The 22059-nt window shown below is 39.5% G+C and overlaps 1 protein-coding gene across 3 annotated transcripts; it reads right to left on the minus strand.

The window, feature by feature from the left end:
• Positions 1-862: 862 nt before the first annotated feature.
• Positions 863-11151, minus strand: LOC125306725 (signal peptide peptidase-like 2A). Of its 3 annotated transcripts, XM_048262184.1 has the most exons (17): positions 10962-11151; positions 10440-10550; positions 10128-10307; positions 9919-10008; positions 9690-9823; positions 8648-8796; positions 8462-8558; positions 7193-7294; positions 6415-6496; positions 5905-5979; positions 5650-5706; positions 5417-5470; positions 4505-4604; positions 4298-4378; positions 4002-4162; positions 3170-3203; positions 863-2353 (listed from the first exon to the last, which is right to left on the minus strand). In XM_048262184.1, exons 1-17 carry the CDS (start codon positions 11007-11009, stop codon positions 2313-2315), a joined length of 1596 nt encoding a protein of 531 aa, XP_048118141.1. In that variant the 5' UTR covers positions 11010-11151; the 3' UTR covers positions 863-2312. The 3 variants fall into 3 exon arrangements, with proteins under 3 accessions (XP_048118141.1, XP_048118143.1, XP_048118142.1); XM_048262186.1 differs by lacking the exon at positions 5417-5470; XM_048262185.1 differs by lacking the exon at positions 3170-3203.
• Positions 11152-22059: the final 10908 nt, after the last annotated feature.

The following is a 22059-nucleotide window of genomic DNA, read 5'->3' on the forward strand; positions in this document are numbered from 1 at the left end:
ACTGCTGTAACTGCACTGCTGCTACTATTAATTGTTAACTTCCGGGAACTATTTGAGGCTTCCTATAGCTGCCATTGTTGGAAAAAAATGAACAGCGTCAATGGAGTTGTCTATGGCTCTGGTACAGATACACCTTGTCAAATATTAGGCTACTCCAATACAAGTGAAAGTCAAAATCTAATTGAGTTGAAGTAATCAAAAATCAAAAGTACAACCATTTTTCCTTTTTAATGTAATATTTTGATAATAATAAGATGTAAATCCTTTGGATGGTCACTAGGTCGTCACTAGCACTGTGTATTCATTCACATGAGTGCATTCACACTGATAATTTTGACAACAAAGTGCGCTGCAAGTAGGCTACACGGATGGTGCACTCATAATGGTAAACAAGTTGAGCGTGGAGCGCTGGTCACTCTTCGCCCTCAATGATCGCATGACCATGATGATAGAACACTTTGTTTAATTAATGGTCTAAAAAAATAGCCTGCATCAGTCCTCTTTCTTCAAATCCCCATGCATATTATAGTAGGCCTATTGGTATAACAAATGACTAGACATTTTTATATTGTAAAAAAGGGGCGGGGGCATTTACGTTCAGTTGTGAAGACCAATAGGCTACTCTACATAGCCTACATAACATGTGTTGCTGGCTGCACTGCATTCTAAGCCATTCTAACATTTTGAATGACAAAACAGCTATGGGGTGTGTAATGGCTTAGAATGCAGTGCAGCCAGCAACATATTTGGGAACATTGAGTTCAATGCTCCAGGCATCTTGGAGGAGAATGCACTGTAGGCCTAGTTCTTGACTTGTTAGGGACCAGTTGGGGCATGTTTCAGGTCTCTGTTGCTGAGATAGTTTCGATCGTCAAGGTCATAATCGCCAAGCATCTTGTAGGGGCTGTTTTTAAAGAGTAGCCTAGAGATTGTCTGTGCTGTGGCGAGTGAGATAAGGTAGGTTATGTGTTGCGTGATATCTCTGCACCCAAGTAGCAGTGCTTCGCCCCAATATACTGTAGTCTCAAGTCAATATATCTGCCTAAATCGTCTTGTCTTCTTAATCTGCATTGGCAGTTGTAGCCTACTCGTTGTGAATACCAGGCCAAGTAATTAGGGATTTTTTTATTGGCTCACTTTCACTAACAATGCAACGAGAGATTCCATTCACTAAGCTATAAGACAATGCATGTAAGGAGACAGAAATGCTTTTGCTCACTTATCTATCCCTCAGTAAGAGAACAAAGGATAGCCTACTTTGTTTGTCTTTGGGCTTGTGCTTATATACGGAGCCCCTAAGGATGTGAGCAAAAAAAATCTAAAGTTTAGTTTCATGTGCTAACGCGAAACTTTCATTTGCTCATGCGAAACTTTCACGCACACATGAAACTAAACTTTACATTTTTTTTTGCTCATGTCCCCTTAGGGGCTCCGTATTAGGGGCTCCGTACTTATAAGTGTTTTAAAACACTTCAATATGTCAACTATGATATATTGATAAGAATGATATATAGAAAGCATGATTGATGACATATTAATATGCAGTAATAAGATAGTGACTTGTTTAGGACTCGAAAAATAAGGACTTGGACTTGGACTCGACTTGGCCTTGGTAATACTTGACTTGGACTTGCTTGGGACATCTTTGTCTTGACTTGGGACTTGACTTGGACTTCAGCGTTAAGACTTGAGACTTACTTGTGACTTGCCAAACAGTGACTTTGTCCCACCTCTGGCCCTTAGCTAATCCACTGTTTGCAATTTAGGGCTATAGCATATACCGGAGCAGGCTCTGTAGTGGTTGATCAATGAAAAATACTGTCTCGGCTTATTTGATGCGTTTTAATGCAGAAAAACACCCCTGGGTAAATTTTCGCTGGAATTACACTTTAAAGGTCAATTTAAGGCAGCAATAAGGCCCCTCCCTCAACAAATTCCGATCACCAAAAATGTACACCAAAGCTCTGAAAAATTAATGATACAAAACCTTTTTATACAAGTTGTCTGTTATTTGATAATAAACATCTCAAACAATTAAAGTGCTTTGTCCAGTCACTTTTGTCTGTCACTGAGGCAAAAATGTCAGCAGTAGCCTTTGATATTCAAAAAAGATTTTACAGCATCACAAGAACAATTAAGCACATCAAGAAGTAATCACCAATCTATTAATGTCAATTTAAAATCTAATAAAACCATGATTGATCATTATGAAATGTGTGCCATTACCAAAGTCCCTTTGTGTTAAAGGTGGCGTCATGTATACAAAAATGGAAATCTACTGATCCAAACATCCAGTGGCTTATGGGTTACAATCAGCATTTTCTTTCCCCACTGGCATATCCAGGTTCTCCATCTGTGAGGAAGACACCAGGAATACACTCTAGGTTAGAAAGCTTAATATTAGATCTGACATGACAGACAATATGACAGACAATTTCACATTACTTATAGATCTCATAACTTTAACTCCCTGATTTAATTATTTTTTCATATGAGTAACCCAGTATTATTTGAAATGTTCAGAAATCTATAATAGATAGTGTATAGTACCTCTAGAGAAGTTACTTCATAAGATATAAAATATATCAATATTGAGTACACAGACATACGTATAATATGTACAAACTACTGACTCTCATATCAAGAGATGGATGGGTTAACAGCACATTTCAATGATGAAACTTTGTACATGAAATAAACTGCAGTGAAATTATCAAGAAAATGGTTGCTATAGAGAAATAAACAGCATGCAAACTGTGTTTCCAATCACTGGAAATGAAAAGTGACCATGACAACGTCATGATTTGTTAGTCTGTGGACACTGGATGGTTAGGAAAGGACGGTGAAAACTGGACAACCCCAACAACCCCAGCGAATGCAGAGCATATGATGTAGAATGCTCAGTAGAGAGGGAAGCAGGATGGGTCTGCAATGGCCAAATATTTAATCCAAGCAACTGTTTGGACATGGAAGATGCTGAGCATCGGCACTGTTGAGTACAGAGCTCAGCACATTCCCCAGAGTTCTGGCGACATCCAGTGGCCTTTTAGTGGCAGTGGATGGACATGGAGGCTTGAGAGGGTAGCAGAGGAGGAAAAAAACACACCACAACTTCACAACAAACGGCAGGAAGCAAGCAGAGGAAAACGTCTCATACACTCAGACAGACCTGGCGATAAAGGCTCCCTGGTAGAGTCCAACACCTAATGGAACATCAAGTAGTCATTTATTATCACTTTTTTTGGCGAAGAAGAAATGTAAATGTTGTACATTTAAACTAAACTTAAACGTGTAAGGTTTCTTTAAAAAGTCTCTCACTTTGTTTTACATCTGCGCTTTCTAATTCAAGTCTTTCAACACAGTGTAAATTTTGGGAGTTCAGCAAATGTAATATTTACCCCCTAATTCCCAAGGACACTTAGGTCGAAGCATAAGCATAGAACTGTCTCACTGTGAAAATATTCCTTGCTTCCTAACTGCTGATTGGATGGATTCACACTCCTCTTTATTTTAACAACAATGTACTGTTTCAATAACAGAAGATCAGATGAAAAAAAAACAATTGCTAAACAATCATGTAATTCCCTTTCCACAGGTTTTCATGAATTACATGATTAGATGATTACATGAACTTTTATGTTTTCCATTTACACTCTGAGTGCCACCTTACAACCGTAACAACAGGTAAGATCAGGATCGCCTAAGAATTAACTTAATTTTGTTTCGGTAGACACCCGAGAACATAAAGAAAGCCAATAGCTGTGGGTTTGTCCATCTACTGAATACACTTTTTGTGCATTGTTGTACAGTTCCTCATGCTCCCTTCCTCTCTTTCTTTTTAAACAGAAATGAAATCTGAATCGCTGACCAACAACATGTGACAACATCTGACCCGCTCCTCCTGCTCTGTGCGAAGCCTGGGTGAAGATTAGTCGACAAATAAACAGCTCTGCTGTCAGGCATACTGAGCTAGGCTTGGAGTTGCCTATGTGCACACCCACCTGGTAAGTGGTTCCTGCCCAAAACTGCTGCATCTCTTTCCGGCTCCACGCCACCACAGCACTGGTGATGAGGGTGAAAGGCACCAGGTATAGCAAGGCTGGCTGTCCCATCTTGGACAGGAGCATAACCGCGAAAGTCACGATCATGCCCAAGAAGTAGGCTGTTGAATTAAAGACAAGAATCAGAGGCTGTACTCATTGGTGTCCACAATTGGAAACTGAAAAGATTTTTCCACTAGAAATACTACTATTGCAAAATCTTTCCAACAAAAGGCATATTTGGAAACAAAACGTACCTATTGTGCAACAAATGAAGTACACTCTCCTGGAGCTGCCAGTCCAGACATCAAACCTATGGCAGTAGGCGATCAGCAAGCCTAAACAACAAAAACATTTCCTTGTTCATTAAAAACAGACCAAGACCATTGACATTGCTAATGTGTAAGACTGTTGTTACCATGACTTATCAACCAGAGAGAACATATTGGATGAAATGATTTCACCTGGCACAATGATGTCTCCATAGCCCAGGATTGAGAACTGCATGCCACATAGGTTCTGAGCCCAGGCAGAGAACCTGGGGACCCTCATGACCACCGGAAGCTGAAAGGCAACAAGGAGCTAAGCACTGGAGGACTACAATCTACAGACTAACAGAGAAGACATCTTGAAAAAAGAATGGCAACATCTAAACAGCTTTTCAAACCTCCTTCAAAAAGGAGATACAATATGTTCTTCTACACATACTGTAACATATTAAGTTGCAAAAGTAATTCATTGTGAGAGTAACCGCTAGCTTCCAAACACTACATGCTATAGGTGTACTTGCAAATACTTTTGTATAAAATAATTGCAAGCATTTAGATGTTATCCCATTAAAACAGAACCAAAAAGAAATCTGAAACACTCAACATGGAAACTAACAACAGTTACAAGGTCACAACAAGGACACAACAGACACACAAACACAAACAGATACAGATTCCCACCCAACATTAATCTGTTAGTAATGAAAGGTATATAGATGTAATATAAACTCCATCAAACTAACACTTTCAAAGTGAGGGAGGTATTTTTTAAAAGAAGCACCACTAAATTGATATTAAATACTATTTTTTTCAGTGTTAGGATGCAACTGATGCTGAATCAGTTGACTGACTCAATCAGAAATTCTACTTCAAATAAACCTAGGTTTTAACTCAAAGCTATGCTCCAAACATGGGTAAAAGCTCCAGTCACATGAGCAAGGGGATTTATATTTCAGACAGCTATTCTCTTGGACTGTCTAGGAGTGTTGTGTGAAACATAAATCCCTTCATAGCAGAACTATGAAACAGCTGGCCACTCTCTCCGAGAGCTGGACAACATGTTCTTTGTACCCGTTTCCCCATGAAGAGGTGAAAGATGGGTCTTACTTTCTCATAGGTGGGTGTGGGGTCGGCTGGTACTTCCACAATGTTACCATCAGTCTAGAACCAGAGCCAAGCCCAAATACACAGTCAGTAATCTGTCCCTGACACAAACAACCACAGAGGCGCAGCAACGAAAATCAAGTGGGCAATGTTAATGACGCGTTTCCCTGCTATGCTAACCCTCTTACAGCAAACTCCATTCAATAAAAATGACCTCCTGTCCTGGTCATTCTCACCTTCTCCCCAGCAGACTCTGGCCCCAGGGCAACTTGGACCATGATGCTTTCCCCATTCTGTAGACAGCAATACATAATGCAACAATCTTAATTATATGTGCTGAATAATAAAATAACAATACAGAAAACACACAAAATAGTCTAAAGCCTAAGGGAGAAACTGCTTGTGCTGTATTATGATTTATGGTAAAATGGGTAAAACACTCCCTATTTTATGAACAGGGATTAATCAAACAGATGTGTGAAGTGACCCACCGCTGTGAGGAAGGGAGTAATGAAGACAAAGAACACATCATAGAGGAGCAGCAGGCTCAGCAAGATCACGCATATCTGTAGAGAAGACAGACAGGGAGAGAACACTTTAGTAGGGATTGAACACTGTCTTACACTCGTCTTGTGATCTGGCCAGCGTGTCCTCTTAGTGTTGTGGTAAGATAGCATGCATGTGGGATGTAAGCTGAGACACAAAGCCCCAAAGTGTCTAATTACTGTGCTGGAATGCGCTAGGTATGTTAAATACAGCACGGCTTTATGAAGAATGCAGAGCCACTGCAATATGGCTTCACCAAATGTTGGCGAATTCAAGCACATCACTTGAGAAGGAAACTGAGATGTAGACCGTCCTATGGAAGCAAAACAATTTCTCTAGAAAAGACTGTTATGTAAAATGTTCCAAGTCATCCATATCTGATCCATCTAAAAGATCCATAATGAAGTAACATACTGTGAAATGAAGTAAACATTAAATAATCAGTCTGTTTTTACCTTGAAGTTTGAGAGAGTGATTGTTTTCATGAAATTCAGACAAAAGGCAATGCCCAACAAATCTTGGAGTATCCAGATCCATCTAAAAAGATGAAATACCTTGTTTTGCCGAGTCCAAAAATAAACAGCATGTCCATCACCAGATTACTGACTAACAATTCTTAAGATTAATAAGATCACTTGCAAACATTTATAACACCCCAAAATGTACGTTTAAAAAAGGCTTAATTTACTGTTTGGATAATGGTCTGACACTAAAACATATTTACATTTTATAATCCACAATGATTCATTCAATACCAGCCTGGAAAGTAGATGCATGACTACACTATTTTCATGCCAACTTTTCAGACAGACCAGACCTAACAGATCATTTACAGGTATGCAGGAGAGGTATGCTGCAGGTGACACATTACGTAAGGAAAATAGGATTATAAAAATAATTAAAGAATTGAGTCTTTTAGCCAAATGTAGAATAATAGACTCAAGTGTAAGCCTAACATTAAATAGTAGAAGTCTTTATGGCTCTCCCAGCTAAAAGGTTCTCAGGCAGTCATAGAGTTTCCCATGCAAACTTTCCAGACCTAACGTAAGTGTTTTATGAGCCCAGACAAGATGTATATCAGTATAAGAATCTCTTGCAGAAAACAACAGCTTAACTTTCCCCGCTCTAAAAACACTCCCGACCACTTTGTGACCACACATCATAGCCTCCCACTTGCTGTGGAGTGGCTGGAACAGCAGCATGCATTGATGAGAGTGGGCCTCCAGACAGTACCTGTCCTCATTCCTGTACACTCCCCAGACCACAGCCACGCTGACACACAGGGCCGCCAGCACTAAGGATCTCACAGAGACCTCTTTACTGTGGCAGGAGAAGCTGAGGGAAAATAAAGACGGCAACAGTAGGTCAGAAAATGTGTGTCAGGCCCAGCAAACCTCAGAATGAATCACTAGACATACGCAACACAGGGACATGTGACTGTACGCCACAGCACTGCAACAGGGCTGTTTTTGGAACACACCCTTTTGAGCGCTCCCTTCAATGTCAGATGAGTCAGGCCAGCTTTCAACGCATTAAATGGAACTAACAATGAACTCCAAGCAATACAACAGGGCAAAAAGAATGTTGTCTGAAATACAACTGCAAGTCCTATTAATCATCAGAACATTTTTGCAGTTGTAGAAAAATGTATTTCATTTACTGCTTCGAGTCAAAGTGAGAGGCTATCCTCTCTCAAATCATAATTTCACTTTACAGGTGAGGGCATTAACTTTGATTCTTGGGTAATTTTAGGTTTCCACAGAGCCAGGGACCTATGGCTTGCAAGCCAGATATGGCTCTTTTGTTGATTGCATGTCCCACAGAGAAATTTGAGCTGAGATTTTGCATCATGGTAAATAAGCAGCTAAAATAGGCAAATATTAAACTATTTTGTCAATCCTACATAAAACGCCAATGACTACAACTGTGTTTTCATTTTCATTGGACAATGTGGCAGTTGTCATGTCAAGTTCAGACTCTTCAAGTTCAATCTCCTTACTATCCTAACTTACTTGTTGGCTACCATTAGAGCTCCTGAGGGAGATCAGAAAGATCAGAACTACCATCAGGCCAAGCGGACACACAAGTTTGCCTTTATGGATAGAGCTGGGTCTGTTAATGTTGAGCATTGTTGTGATTGAACGCTACGTTCACGTTTCCCTTATGTTTCCCTGGTGTTAGATGATGTTAACTAGCCTGGTAATACCAGACTAACTACTTCATTAGATTATAGGTGGGCTAGACCTGCTAGACTTTAACTCTTTTTTTTTTTCAGATCATTTACAGGTATGCAGGAGAGGTATGCTGCAGGTGACACATTACGTAAGGAAAATAGGATTATAAAAATAATTAAAGAATTGAGTCTTTTAGCCAAATGTAGAATAATAGACTCAAGTGTAAGCCTAACATTAAATAGTAGAAGTCTTTATGGCTCTCCCAGCTAAAAGGTTCTCAGGCCGTCATAGAGTTTCCCATTCAAACTGAGACTGTAATTAATCTTACCTGCATATTCCACACCCAACCTTATTCAGCAGGGCATCCAGACAGCTATACAAAGCTGTTGCTGAGGCCAGGCAGAAGATGGCGATGATAACATAAACTGAAAGAGGAACCAGGTCAACACTGTGAATGTGCTGAGCAATTGCAATGCTTCAGTAACTGTCCAAAGTTGGCTGAATGGGCACTTACCAAGCCACCTGTAGAAAAAGTACATGAGCACCAGCATAGTGCACATGAGGGCCACGAAGATGACTACTTTCAGAGGAGAGTACAAAGACAGTTCACCACTTGATGTTTCTTCAGTCCTCCCAGGAAAAGCCCCTTCACTCTGTTTGTCCCTGATAAGGAACAAGCGAAATGTTCCATTCAATGTTCTGACTCACCATTTACATTGCACACCATTTTACACGCATAGACTCAATTACGGTAACCAAACATGGATGTTTTGGATGCCACATCTTTAAATGGTCTTTCCAAATGATTTTTACATTAAGTAACATTTTGTAATGTAAATCAGGTTTCTAGACCAAGTATACTTGCATATAAAAGGAAATTGGTCTCTGCATTTATCCCATCCATGAATTAGTGAACACAGTGAACACACAGTGAGGTGAAGCATGTAATCAATAAGGGTTCTCTCATGATGAACACACATATTCACATATTTGGAATTTGCTCCAAAAAGTTTTGAAGCTTTCACAGCAGTGAGCTACCTTGCTATAGCGGCGCTCGGGGAGCAGTAAGGGGTTAGGTGCCTTGCTCAAGGGCACTTCAGCCGTGGATGTGGGCATGGGAGAGCAGTGCTCAACCACATTCACATACCCCGCCTACAGGTCGGGGATTGAACCGGCAACCCTTCGGTTTCAAGCCCGAATCCCTAACCAGTAGGCCACAGCTGCCCCCGTGAATGTTAATCAGGTTTATAGGCCAAGTATACTTGTGTATACAAGGAATTTGGTCTCTGCATTTATCCCATCCGTGAATTAGTGAACACACAGTGAAGTGAAGCACACGGCACTTCAGCAATGGATGTGGGCATGGGAGAGCATGCTCAACCACTTCCCCCGCCCACATTTTTCCTACTGGTCGGGGATCAAACTGGCAACCCTTCGGTTCCAAGCCCGAAGCCCTAACCAGTAGGCCACGGCTGCCCCCATTTTTTGTGGAAACTGCGGTCCGATGCAGGATCCAAGTCATGTTAATTGACAACAAAACGCATAAAATCACTCACTTTTCTGCTGCACCACTCCAGAAGCCTCCCAGCGCAACTGTAGACACTGCGATGATCAGCATCACAACAATGCTTACATCAAACACTGGCACAGGGGGGGCATACAGTCTTGCACTCATATCTTTGCCAAACACCTGAGAGAACACAGACATGTAGACCATTTCCATTTTGACACTGATTTCCAAAACACCTATATTGATATATTTCATGAAGGAACATTCAGTCTTACCTGCTGAGCATCAACAAAGTCTCGATAGCGCATGAGGACCAGTGGAATATGAACCTTGCCATATTCTGATTCATTTGCTGATGGGGGAGTCTAAAAGTGTAAAAACATGTATATTGTATTCCCATCTAATGTAATTGCATGATAATTCAAATATCAAAAGTAATTATGATGTCAATGTGTCTTTTTACACTACTTTGTTCAGTACGTACCATAGTATTGTTACTGGCAATGATGAGAGCAGCAGCTCCCTTTTCTTGGGCTACCAGTGCCTTTTGACTGAAATCACATTGCCCCCTCATTACCACAAGTGCCTTTCCCGTCACATCGATGACTATAGCAGAGGAGTTACAAAGATAACTGGACACCAGATTCACCACCTGGTACGTCACCTACAGGGAGAAAAGACCAAGCTCAGAAATGATATCCCCAACCTTTCTATGGCATGAATGCAATTACACAAACTAACGGAGTCTGCTTGAAACGTAAAAATATTAGTGTGCAACCACATTCGGTGGACTTACCGAATCTCTGAGAGAGTTGGAGAGATTTGTCCAGGCGGCATTGTAAACAAGACAATACTCTTTATCGATGGATTCATTCGAGATGTGCAAAATAGCCTCTTGAGAGTACGTCTAGCATAAAACAGTATGAAAATGACAACACTAAAACAAGAATACAATTTCACATTCATACTTTGGTCTTCAGTCATTATCGGTAGAAGGTGATAACTTTGACAAAGACTATCACATAGGTGACGTTAGCGTGAACCAGTAGCAGCTAACCTTTGAGTTTTCTTCGGAAATCCCCGACATTATCCAATGAATAGCTAGCTGGCTAACGTTAAGCTAATTTTGGTGTACGAAGCGATCATTTAGCGGTTATTAACTTTGTGAAAAATAAATACACATACACACACAAGTATGGTAAGTTCATAAGCGTCTCACATCAGAGACATTAACAGAGCTATTAACATACAAAGAAACTGCGTGATTTGCTAGCTAACGTTAGCTTAACTCATAACGTTATCAAGTTTTTTAACTCACCTGAGTTGACAGGAAAATGACAGATAGTATTATCCATATTTTTGACATGCTGTTGACAGTCGTGATTCGTATAAATACTGTTAGTACGCGGTTTATGTGTCTAGTCAAAAGAAGTTAATAGACCTAGCTAACATTGAAGGGATCTCCTGATTATCAGCATAGTGCTGTCCCGAAGTTGAAAACAAACCAATTTCACTTCCTCTTCCGTTTCATAATCAGCGAGATGACAAGCCAAGTAACATGTCCGTCAAAAAGTTTATCCAGCCAAGATTTTGGTCTATTTTTTTCTCCACTTAATTTGAACAAAATTACCCTTTGTTTAAAGTACTTTATTTAAACATGAAGAGAAAAATACAGGATTTGTACAAAAATACTTTTCTGAATCATATTTAACAGTGTGTTCTACCGTTTGCAAAATTCGATGTAAAATCTGAGACCCTGAATTTTTTTTTAATTGTATAAAATTCAAGTGGCTATGATCATAAAACTGTTCTTTAATGACATGACTTTAAAAAAGAACATCATGAAAATGTGCCTCAATATGCTTAGTGGCCCAGCCACAATATCAATACCAATATGAAAACCAATTGCTTGATGACTCCAAAAATAAATACGCACCCACACATAAATCTAAAAAGTGAAAAAAAAAGACAGCAAGAAAAAACAAATAAAAAAAACCTCATACATAAATTCAACAAGCATCAAGCTAATGGATCTATTTTACAGTGCAACCAGCATAGCTATGAATGTATTGCAGTGCTTTCAGTATGAAAATATATACAACTTCATCAATACCAGAGGATTTTCTGCTTTACAATATGATCGGAGTACATTTCAGCTTTTAAATTGGCCCCTCGTTGATCAGTAGTTTCTGTCGCCTTATTTCAACCTAGGGAAAACAGATAACACAGGTGATATTTAAGCTTCAAAGCAAAAATAAATGAAGTAATGATTAAACATTATAATTATATTACAATCACTACACTCAGTCAGCTGTCAGTAGGCCTACCAACTGTACTGTTGCCAGTACGCTTTTTATGTAGTGGCCTTGCTAGACTAGACTCGAATTCCTGCATTTTTGAATTCCTGAATTTTAAGCATTCTATTTGTCTAATTGGTCGAATGGCTAAGCATTATTAAATTTAATAGCTAGTTTAGGTTCAAACAAACCCCATTTTGAAGAAAGGTGCCAAAAGGAGATTCAAAACACATATACGATTCATACATAGTCAATCATACTTACTTGATTATATTTGGACACCATCCGATACACCATTTCCGTATCCACCTTTGGACCTCATCTGTGCTTGAACAGAGTCAACCTAAGACAGATAAATTATAATGACAAAAATGTAAATTCAAATAAAATATTTTATGGATATTTCATTACACAGATTAACAAAAAGTTAATTATATTTGAATTATATTTCATACTGCAAAGCGGAATTCCTTCCACAAGAAAATCATACCAAAACTCTGTTCAGTTAACACGGAACATGACCTTTAACCATCTTTGCTGCTATAACATTTTAATTTTCTCTGGCATGTAATCAATAAGGGTTCTCTCATGATGAACACACATATTCACATATTTGGAATTTGCTCCAAAAAGTTTTGAAGCTTTCTGTTTTTATCCCACTTGGACATTTTAAACAGTTACTTAAACGATCCAAATCTGAACAGTGCACATGCTTCCAATGACCCCTTTATGTGATTTTTATATTCCAAATCTGAACAATGCACATGCTTCCAATGACCCCTTTATGTGATTTTTATATTGTTTTCACATGTACTGTAAATCTGTTTTGTTTGTTGGCTTGTGTCGCTGTTTTTTGGTCTGTCTAGTCCTCATGTCTTTCTTCTATGTTATTCTGTCCTTATTAGGCTGTCTTGTCATCAATGTTTCTGTGTAACTTGTGTATCTGTTGCCCCAGGGCTCCCTTGTAAAAGAGATTTGAATATCTCAATGGGACATCACCTTGTAAAATAAAGGATAAATAAAAAAAAAATATATAATTACTTAAAATTAAATTGGCTAAAATAAAACAGTGACTAGATTTAGGGCCAACAATTAATTCATTTGGTAGAAGAAAAAATGAGCAGATGAATAGACTATCCTTTTCAAAGTTTGCTTCACTAATACTGTTAGTGGGCATGTAAGATAATGATCATATGACCAATCAGAATATGAATCATTACCAGACACATTGGCATAATTTGCCACAAATCATTCAACTGTTGCAGACTACCGCTCACGCGGACCACACGAAGGACTGTTTTTTTTATTTTTTTTTATTTTAGTTTGAACCTAGCAATCAAAGTGCAACACTGAAATAGCCTAGAAATCTAGACGCACCCTAGCGGCGGCAAATTACTTTGCTCAGCCTGTACGTCTAGTATCAAACCATAGGGATTTCTATTGGCTGACGCCGTGGACCTCATCCAATCACAGCGCTCTATTTTGTTAGAGAGTCTTAAGGCGGGCTTAACAGGATAACGACAGTCCTGCGACGGTGAACAACAAGGAAGGTGGCTATGGCCGAGCTAAGAGCGGTTGTTTGAATCGGCGTTGGCGTCAACTTTGGAGAAGTTGGACTTGTGCTTTTCTTTGAAAGTTGAGCAACACAATGCACTTAAGTCATTCCTTCAAGAAGAAGGATGTATTTGCCGTTTTGCGACCCGGATAATGGATATGGTCGTAGCGCTGGCCTATTGCATGCCTAGGCAGTTTGAAAGACAATTCTCTGCCTGCCCCTTGGATTAAGCGAGGTGAATGGTTCGATGCCAGACTATACATCTCAATCAGTGTTTCCCCTACAATGTATTCATCAGCGGCGTAGCGCCGCTGCTGGAATTCAAGCGCCACTGCAAAAAGAGTTGCCTAATTAAAAAAAAATAGACGCAAGTGAACTTCAGGAACAGCTGCCGTTCGTTCAGGTTTCATGTCAACAAATAATAGTAGGCTAACGTTGAAGGCGCAGTCAGGGATTCCACAGGAGATCACGTTTGTTTGTGTTTATGTTTAAGTTTATTAGCAGACGCAATTTTGTGCAAAAAAACGTAGCCTACATTATGTTAACCAAGGAACCAAATTAAACACGCCAGCAAGATTGCTCGCCCCTACCTTCAGTAGCCTATTCCCAGATAAATCCACGCATTGTTTTGTTTTTGTTTGTGATACAGGCAATGCTTTCAAGCCCTGTGTTGCTAACATACCTAGGCTGTGAAACTAAGGTCTAGCTAGCTAGCCTATTGGCGGGTTTAATTGAATTTGAGTAATAGGATACGCAAGCATTTACATCTGAGATAGTTTGTAATTCCTGTAGAGCTCATCAAAATTATAGATATGATACAAGACACTTATCTGCTATAATCCAAGTGAGTTTTCTTTGAATTTTTGACCATTTATTTTACCAAATGACATGGGAAACATAATTAATTTCATCCACAACAACGCTACTAAGTTAGCTTAAAACCGTGAGAATCAAGCCAGCGTCACGGGCCGTCACGGCATTAAAGTGACAGGCACTCAATTCGACTTGCACAGCACCAATACAGTGTAATGGCATGAAAGAGAAGTCTATATAGTTTATAGTGCTGTACAAAAGTTAAGACACCCATGCTGAAATTGACTAAAGGGAGGAATAAAAACATATTTTGCCTTTTGTCTTAATGCCTTAATTAAAAAAAAATAGGACATCAATTATTTTTAATGCATCATGTATCGTAAATAAATACATTATATATAAATGTCTTAACTTATGCACAGCACTGTATATTCTAAATAGTAATAGTTTGTACAGTGGCCTACAGTGTACAGTTGTACAGTGGCTAATACTAATAATGTAAATGAAAAAGGTGAAAGAAAAACATGAATAATCCTGTTCAAGTACTGCAATAATCATGCTTGTGTTGATGGTTATGTCATAATTTGTAACTCAATCTGTCCATTTCTGTCACAAAATCCACCAGAAGTCACAATTTAAGGAGTCATTTTTTTATAATGTTTCTCTTTTTGGGGGGGGGGCTTCCTACGATCAACAGCACCGCTGCTGGAAAAAATTCTAGGGGAAACACTGTCAATGATATAGGATGGCCCGCCAGGCTAACACTGAAAGGCACATCTCAAGCAAATGCCTACTACAATGTCAAATGTAAATGTGTATTTTGATTTCAAACATCTTTGCAGGCTTACTTTACCAACTTATGTGAATTTCATCTAAACTAATATCACCACCACTATAATCTATTTAAATCAAACTGATGTAAATATCATGGTGCCAATAATACTGAAATCTCATAGAAGATTCAGAGACACAATATGATTCAGCTAGCTCAGACACAAGGCTTACTCACAGATGGCGCAATGTTCATATCTCCAGATCCCACATGTGTGGTATGAACGAAGTTTGTGGGCTCCCCAATCATTGATCGATCAATTCGTCGTCTTCTCTTCTGGAATCACATTAAACAAATATGTTATTATAGGTTTATTAAACAAGGGAACATCAAGCTAAATAACAATATGGTCTTAAAACCAGCCAGGATTTGTCATGACAGGTTCTATGTTTTCTTATAGGCTAACTATTGGAAGAGGCCAGTCACGTGTAATAAACAGGCATCACCAGGCCAGTAGACTTCAGTTTGAGACCCCCTGTGTTAAAGTTAAGTGACATTCTGACAGCAACATCTTTATTGGAGATCAACCACTGTACTCATAATGAAACTGTGTTTATCTTCAAAGTGGCTGTGTGACTGACTGTAAAGTTATCATAAGTTACTTTAATTGTCGTACCCACTAGGAACCCGTGAGCAGTGAAATTCACCTATGGACCTACACTATATAAACAAACGTATTGGAAAGCCTGCCATAACACCCATAGGAACTGCTTTTGTCGATCTTGAGTATCTATGCAGTGAGCACACATACACTGGGAGAAAGAGTAGTGGGCAGCAGCAGGGCCACACCCAGAGAGCAGCTGGGGATTAGTGGCTTGTTATCATGTGCAGAAAGTAGATTCAATTATTCTATGTGAACTCACAGGTTGAGGTTGTTCAGCAATACAGCAGCTGAAGCAGACCCAGAATTCAGTCATGATGAACCGGAGGAGGTGACGGAGCAGTAACTTCCTCAGTGTCTACAGTCTTCGCCCGTCTTCCTGTTCGAGCTGCACCACTGCTGCCGCAAGCTTATGCCGGAAGCTGATTACAGACAAGGGCCATAGAAAATGTGCCTCCCTCAGTGAGAAACAGTTGATGCCTACAACCAGTTGATGCACAGACCTGGGGGGCAAAGGGGGTAGAAAATGATGAAGGCAACACTACACTTTGATATAAACATTTATATCAAATGTCTCATGAAACAATAATGTAAAAAAAAAGCAATGGGGTTGAATATCTTAAGATACTTCATGGCTATGCATGAATACTGAAAAACAATATAATAGCAGCAAATTACTCTACGCAGTCATGTAAGAAGCAGTGGTGTGGTGGTTTAAGAGACTATTTTGTAACCGCTGTCTGGCTTTTGAAAGAGTCTCGACATGCAAGTTAAGTTACATTGGCTATTCTTTGATAAAACAAAAAAGATACATTTACTCTGGATTAGGTCTAATTTCCTAATTACATTTTCGTACTTAGACCAGAGTAACTGTTTAAAATTGTACTGAACAATGACGCTCATATTGTGGAGGTGGAGGGAGAAGTATCTGTGGTTTTTCTGTCAGTTAGTCTGCACTTGCTGACATGAAAAACAGGAAACATGCAATAGTTTGTGTGTGAGTCCATTCCTATTGCTAAACACATTTAAACACTTAGATGAATGTCTATAATAACTTCTTGTGTACTTCTGTAGATGTAATTACGAACACAGGCCAAATACATCAAGTGTATTAGTAGGCTACATCAAATGAAAGTACCCTAGCAACAATAATCTTGTAGAAAGTATGAGAAAATCTAAAACAAAGTCAGAGCTGATGGCTTTGTCTATGTTGTAAACGCCACCAGCATAGAGGAGGATGCAAACAACCCGAAAGAGTGGCAATATTGTCTGATCATACTTCGATGCTAAATAAAGTGTATCTGTCAAGTCTTCCAGCTATCTCTAGCTCTCAAAATTCATGTTACAAATAGAAGCTAGATCAGCTCAAGTCTATAGAATTCTAACGCTAGGCGATCATTTACTGCAGCGCAGCAAGATATTGATGCTGCCATCAAGAGATTGACTAATCAGGAGATGTTTAAGTTAAAGGTCACAATCATAGATGTATGTATGTATGTATGTATATATATATATATATATATATACACATACACACAGGTCACAATGTTTTTTTTCCATGTGATGTTCTGAATGGCTAATTAATTGACAATTGTCAACAGCAAAATAAACCAAACAACATAGACAGCAAAGACCTCTACCCCATGACCATGCTAAGTCATCTCTAGTCATCTAGCACTACAATGACTATTGGAATGGATCAATTGGCTAACGTTAATGCTAGGTAGCTCAACATTTTTAGAGTTATAATTTGGAGAGTGACATAACATGGGCTTTAACTATGTTATTTAACGACATAACGCGGCAGAAACGGACTAAAATAGTGTTCTACATGTATAGCATCGAAGATGGAAAACCTTCAGCATAATGTTACTATTTTCACTTGACTAGCCGCTAATGATACTGTGGATGCGACATTCAGCGAGGCATTTGTTTGACGTACGGTATACTACTTTATCAATAAAGGACTGCTTTCATGTAAAATGATACGCCATCTCCATTCTCATTCATTAAAAATAATTACATAAAGTACACGACATAATGAACACTTACCTTGACACAACGTTGATCATACAGCTAGCGTGCTAACTTCCGTGAAGTTGAAACTGAGAAGTATCATTGCCCCTCCTTGTTGAGTTGCACAAGCGCAGGGACAGCTGGGAAGCAGGGATGGGGTAGCCATCATGAGCCCGGGATTTTGGTCGTTCTGTGGATGAAGTGAACTATATTGTCAGAAAGTAGGCCTGTTGACAATGTATGATTAGCGAGTAAAGTTCCGAGTGAAATTATATTATTTGTGGGCAACATTTTCCAAACATAACTTCCACTTATGTCATTGTAGATGAGGTGTGGAGCTATTAATTCCAACACTGAAACAAAGAGGGACTCCAGTTGATTACAACGGATGATTATTACTTCAACTACAGCACTTCCACCAGGCAGACACCAGGACGTCAGCGTGAGGTGGAGCTATTCATTAATTCCAACACTGAAACAAAGATACAGTAACGGATGATTATTAATTCAACTATACAGTGCACTTCCACTGCTAATTCTCTGTCTACCAGGCCACCAGGACACCTGGCCTGAATCCTGATGACTTTGACCCATCTCCAATCCAGTATGTATTATTGTGTTTCTAAAGTTTCATCTGAATCCAGGAGCACCTGAAGGACGAGCTCTTTGAGCCATTTCAGTCTGGATTTTGCCCTATGCACAGCACAAAACTGCCTTGATTACAATAACCTTGGTTAAGACTGCTCCTGGACCTATAGCGCAGACACCATCTCTCATCGGCTTAGTCTGGAATCCATGGCAGTCTCCATCAGTACAGTAGGCCTACAGTAGCCTACATTACGTTTGTACTGAGCTGCAAGTTGCAGTTAGAGCTCTTGTTAGAAAATGGGTTCCTCAGGGCTCCGTGCTTGGCCCTCTGCTATTCATCATCTTCTCCTCCCACTTGGTTTGCCTATATCTCTGACAACATGGTGTTCAGTTTCACTAACTACATTGATGATAGTTTTAAGCCCACAGTCTCTCCTCATGATGCAATCATGACATAAGCTTGTAGATGACAAATGTTAGCTTACTTAAATCCAAACTTTCACCCTCAAAATCAATACTTTCACCCTCTTCATATCTGCATCATAATTGCGCCACTCAGGTCAAGAGCCTTAGTGTAATATTAGACAGTAATAGACAGCTTACACTCTCCATCAATGCACAGATCAACCATTTTATCACAATGCCTTTTTCCACCTTCGGAACATTCCTTACTCATCAGTAGTGAAGTATTATCAGCTGTGATTCTCATGAAGCTGTAGTGAACATGTCCGGGTCCTATTTTTTGAAAACAATATTTTATTAATAGTAACTAAAGATTTTCTACAAAGACATTAAAGAACACTATAAGAACAGACATTTTTATTAGCATTTTAACACAATTTCATAGCATTTTAACGAAAAATCACAGTGAATTCTCATTATCGAAATGTGTCCGGATCCATTATTCTATTTTTGTTTTATTTTCATTAAAAATTGAAGAATAAGATTATGCAAAGTTGTGTAAAAATGTCTATATTTATGGTTAACATTTATGGTATTTTGCAAAAGAAAATATTACATTTATTGTAAAACTATTATGTTACGATGTTCCTTATTACTGTAAAGCAACTTTACCTGCCTATAAAAACGACACTGTTCCTTTAAATTAACAAGCACACCCATGACGCATCACTTGGGACAAAAGGTTTAACCTGGAATCAAGTTCAGTTGTTCTCTCTTCTCTCACATCATAATATGTGTGTTAATGTCATAGAATCTTACACTGTGGACATTACCGATATGCTGCGGTATTTCGATAATGAAAGTTAATTAATTCAAAATGGAGTTAAAAATATATAACACATTAATTTTAATGCACTGCACTGTTCATTTGATGTAGTTATTTGTGTAAATAAACAATTTATTTTTCTTACTAATGGTCTCTGTCATTTCTCGTATCCGTAATAAGAATTATTCTGGATCATGCTACCATTGAATTAAAGGGACACCAGGCAAGCCTGCTGCTTTTTCTCTGCGAAGCTACCCCTAGAGTCTGTACATGTCGATACGTGTGCAAGCCCTCGCTCGGTCTGAAGCTCTTTTTTCTTTTCTTTGCATCTTCCGTCAAGGGTTTTCGCTGCTTCTTCGCCGACTCGAATCGCTAGCGTTTTGTTAGCCTGCCTCTGTGCTGGGGATCCAGGATGTAAACTGATCCTGCTTCTCGCGATATCTGAGACTTTGTAAGACTAAAGGTCGGCGGGTCGGAAACACCGAACTTGCAAGTGGGATATTCTTCCTATAGGCAGTATAGGGGTGGGCGAGAGATTCTTCATTCGCCCTGATGAGTCATTTAACCATATACCGACTTAGGAAGATGAACGAAAACGTTGCCTGGTGTTCCTTTAAAGTTATATTAAATTGTTTCACTGGCTAATACTTTTATCAGAAAATAACATTCTGTTTAGTCACTAAAATAAAAAAATCAAGGGGTGAAGTGATTTGGGGGACCTAAAGTTACAAACTGTTCTCTTGCTGTGAGATATGTTTTAAACCAGCTGTGACAGTCAACAGTATCGAAGGCAGCAAGGTTGAGGGGGAAAGGATGCTGACACTGTGTCAGCAGCTAGGTGTACATAATTTATTACCTTAACCAGCATAGTCTCGGTACTATGCTTTGCCCTAAACCCTAACTGAAACTCTCCATAGGTCATTAGATGCTCCTGGAGCTGATTGACTGGTACGCTCAAGGAGTTTGGCAATTAATGAAAGGTCAGAAATAGGCCGGTAATTTTTAAAGTCATCAGTGTCAGGTTTTTAAAAAACAGGAGCGATAGCTGCTTTTTTTAGAGGGAGGAACAGAACCTAAAAGGAGCTATAGACAAATGTATTCTTTGAGCCAGGGGGCAAAGAGGCGGCAGGCAGATCTTGACCAGTGTGATGGCCATATATACAATAAAGGAGGCAGGCGGTAGGAAGACCTAGCAGGAGCTCTATAGCAGGAGCTGCAGAAGAGGGCGCATCATTGAGTACCTAATTGGGTAAATTGTATTGGAGCTAATGGCAGACAGAGCTAATTTTGTTGTGAACGAAATTCAAGAAACTTAAGGAAGGGTTTGGCAGGTTGGAATGTTGGTGTTAATACTGGAGAAGAGGGCTCTGTCCTTTGGTGACAGTGTGTGGTCATAGCTTCATTAGGGATTCCACAGGCTAAGACAACAGCCTTGCTCCAGCTGATGGCTGGCAGCCTTCATTTTGAGGATTGAGGAGGTGTGAACCATGGCACAGAAAGTGAGAAGGAGACAGTGCATGTCTTCAGGGGGGCAAGATGGAGAGAATCAAAAAGATGGATGTTCATCACATGCTTGAAATCCACAAGCCATAACACCTATAGCCTCATCGGCTTCCTGTAACATTCCAAATCCAATTTAAAATTCTGCTCCTCAGATATAAGACCCTATAATCATGCTCCTATTTACCTCACTGACCTCCTGGAGAACTACACCCCTACCAACTCTATGCGATTCTCCTCAGCAGGTCTACTCAGAATACCTAACATGAACCTCAACACCATGGGAGAGACAGTATTCTGTTACATTGCCCCTAAGCTCTGGAATTCACTTTCGGGCAATGTGAATCAATTTGGACTACAAGGATACAAGGAAGTTTATTGTCACATGCATATAGTTACTGGAAGTAAGAAATGCAGTGAAATTATGTCTGGTGTCAGCCTATTTGTGCATTAATGGGGGGGGGGGGGGGGGGGTAAAAAGTGCAGTAGAAGAGGGGTTTAGTAGATTAAGTGGCAAGGGCTGCATAAAAAAGGGGGGGGAGGTTTGGGATTGGGTGGGGGCACCAACAAGGAGCACCCAAGAGCAACAGGGGCAAGGAAAAACTCCCTTACCAAGGAAGAAACCTTGGGCAGATCCACGGTTCAAGGGGCTAACCCAACTGCCAGGGGTCTTGGTGTGTGTGTTGGGGGGATGACAGGGGAGATGGGATAGTGTGCTGTGTATGTGGGGAGAGGGCAGTGTAAATAGTATAATAGTATAAATAATATAATAGTATAAATAGTAATTAGTGTAGACTAAGTAAATAGTAATCTGAAAACGTATCTCATTGGCAAGCCTTTTCACTGTAACAGTTTTATTAGGCCTACATTCGTTGTAAATATAGCATTACATAAATATGATATTACTACATTGCCCCTAAACTCTGGAATTCGCTTCTCTATCACATCAGGCAATGTAAATCCTTTGCAGACTTTAAAAGTCATCG

Source organism: Alosa alosa, chromosome 14 (assembly GCF_017589495.1).
Source record: "Alosa alosa isolate M-15738 ecotype Scorff River chromosome 14, AALO_Geno_1.1, whole genome shotgun sequence".
In the NCBI taxonomy this organism is placed as follows: Eukaryota; Metazoa; Chordata; class Actinopteri; order Clupeiformes; family Clupeidae; genus Alosa; species Alosa alosa.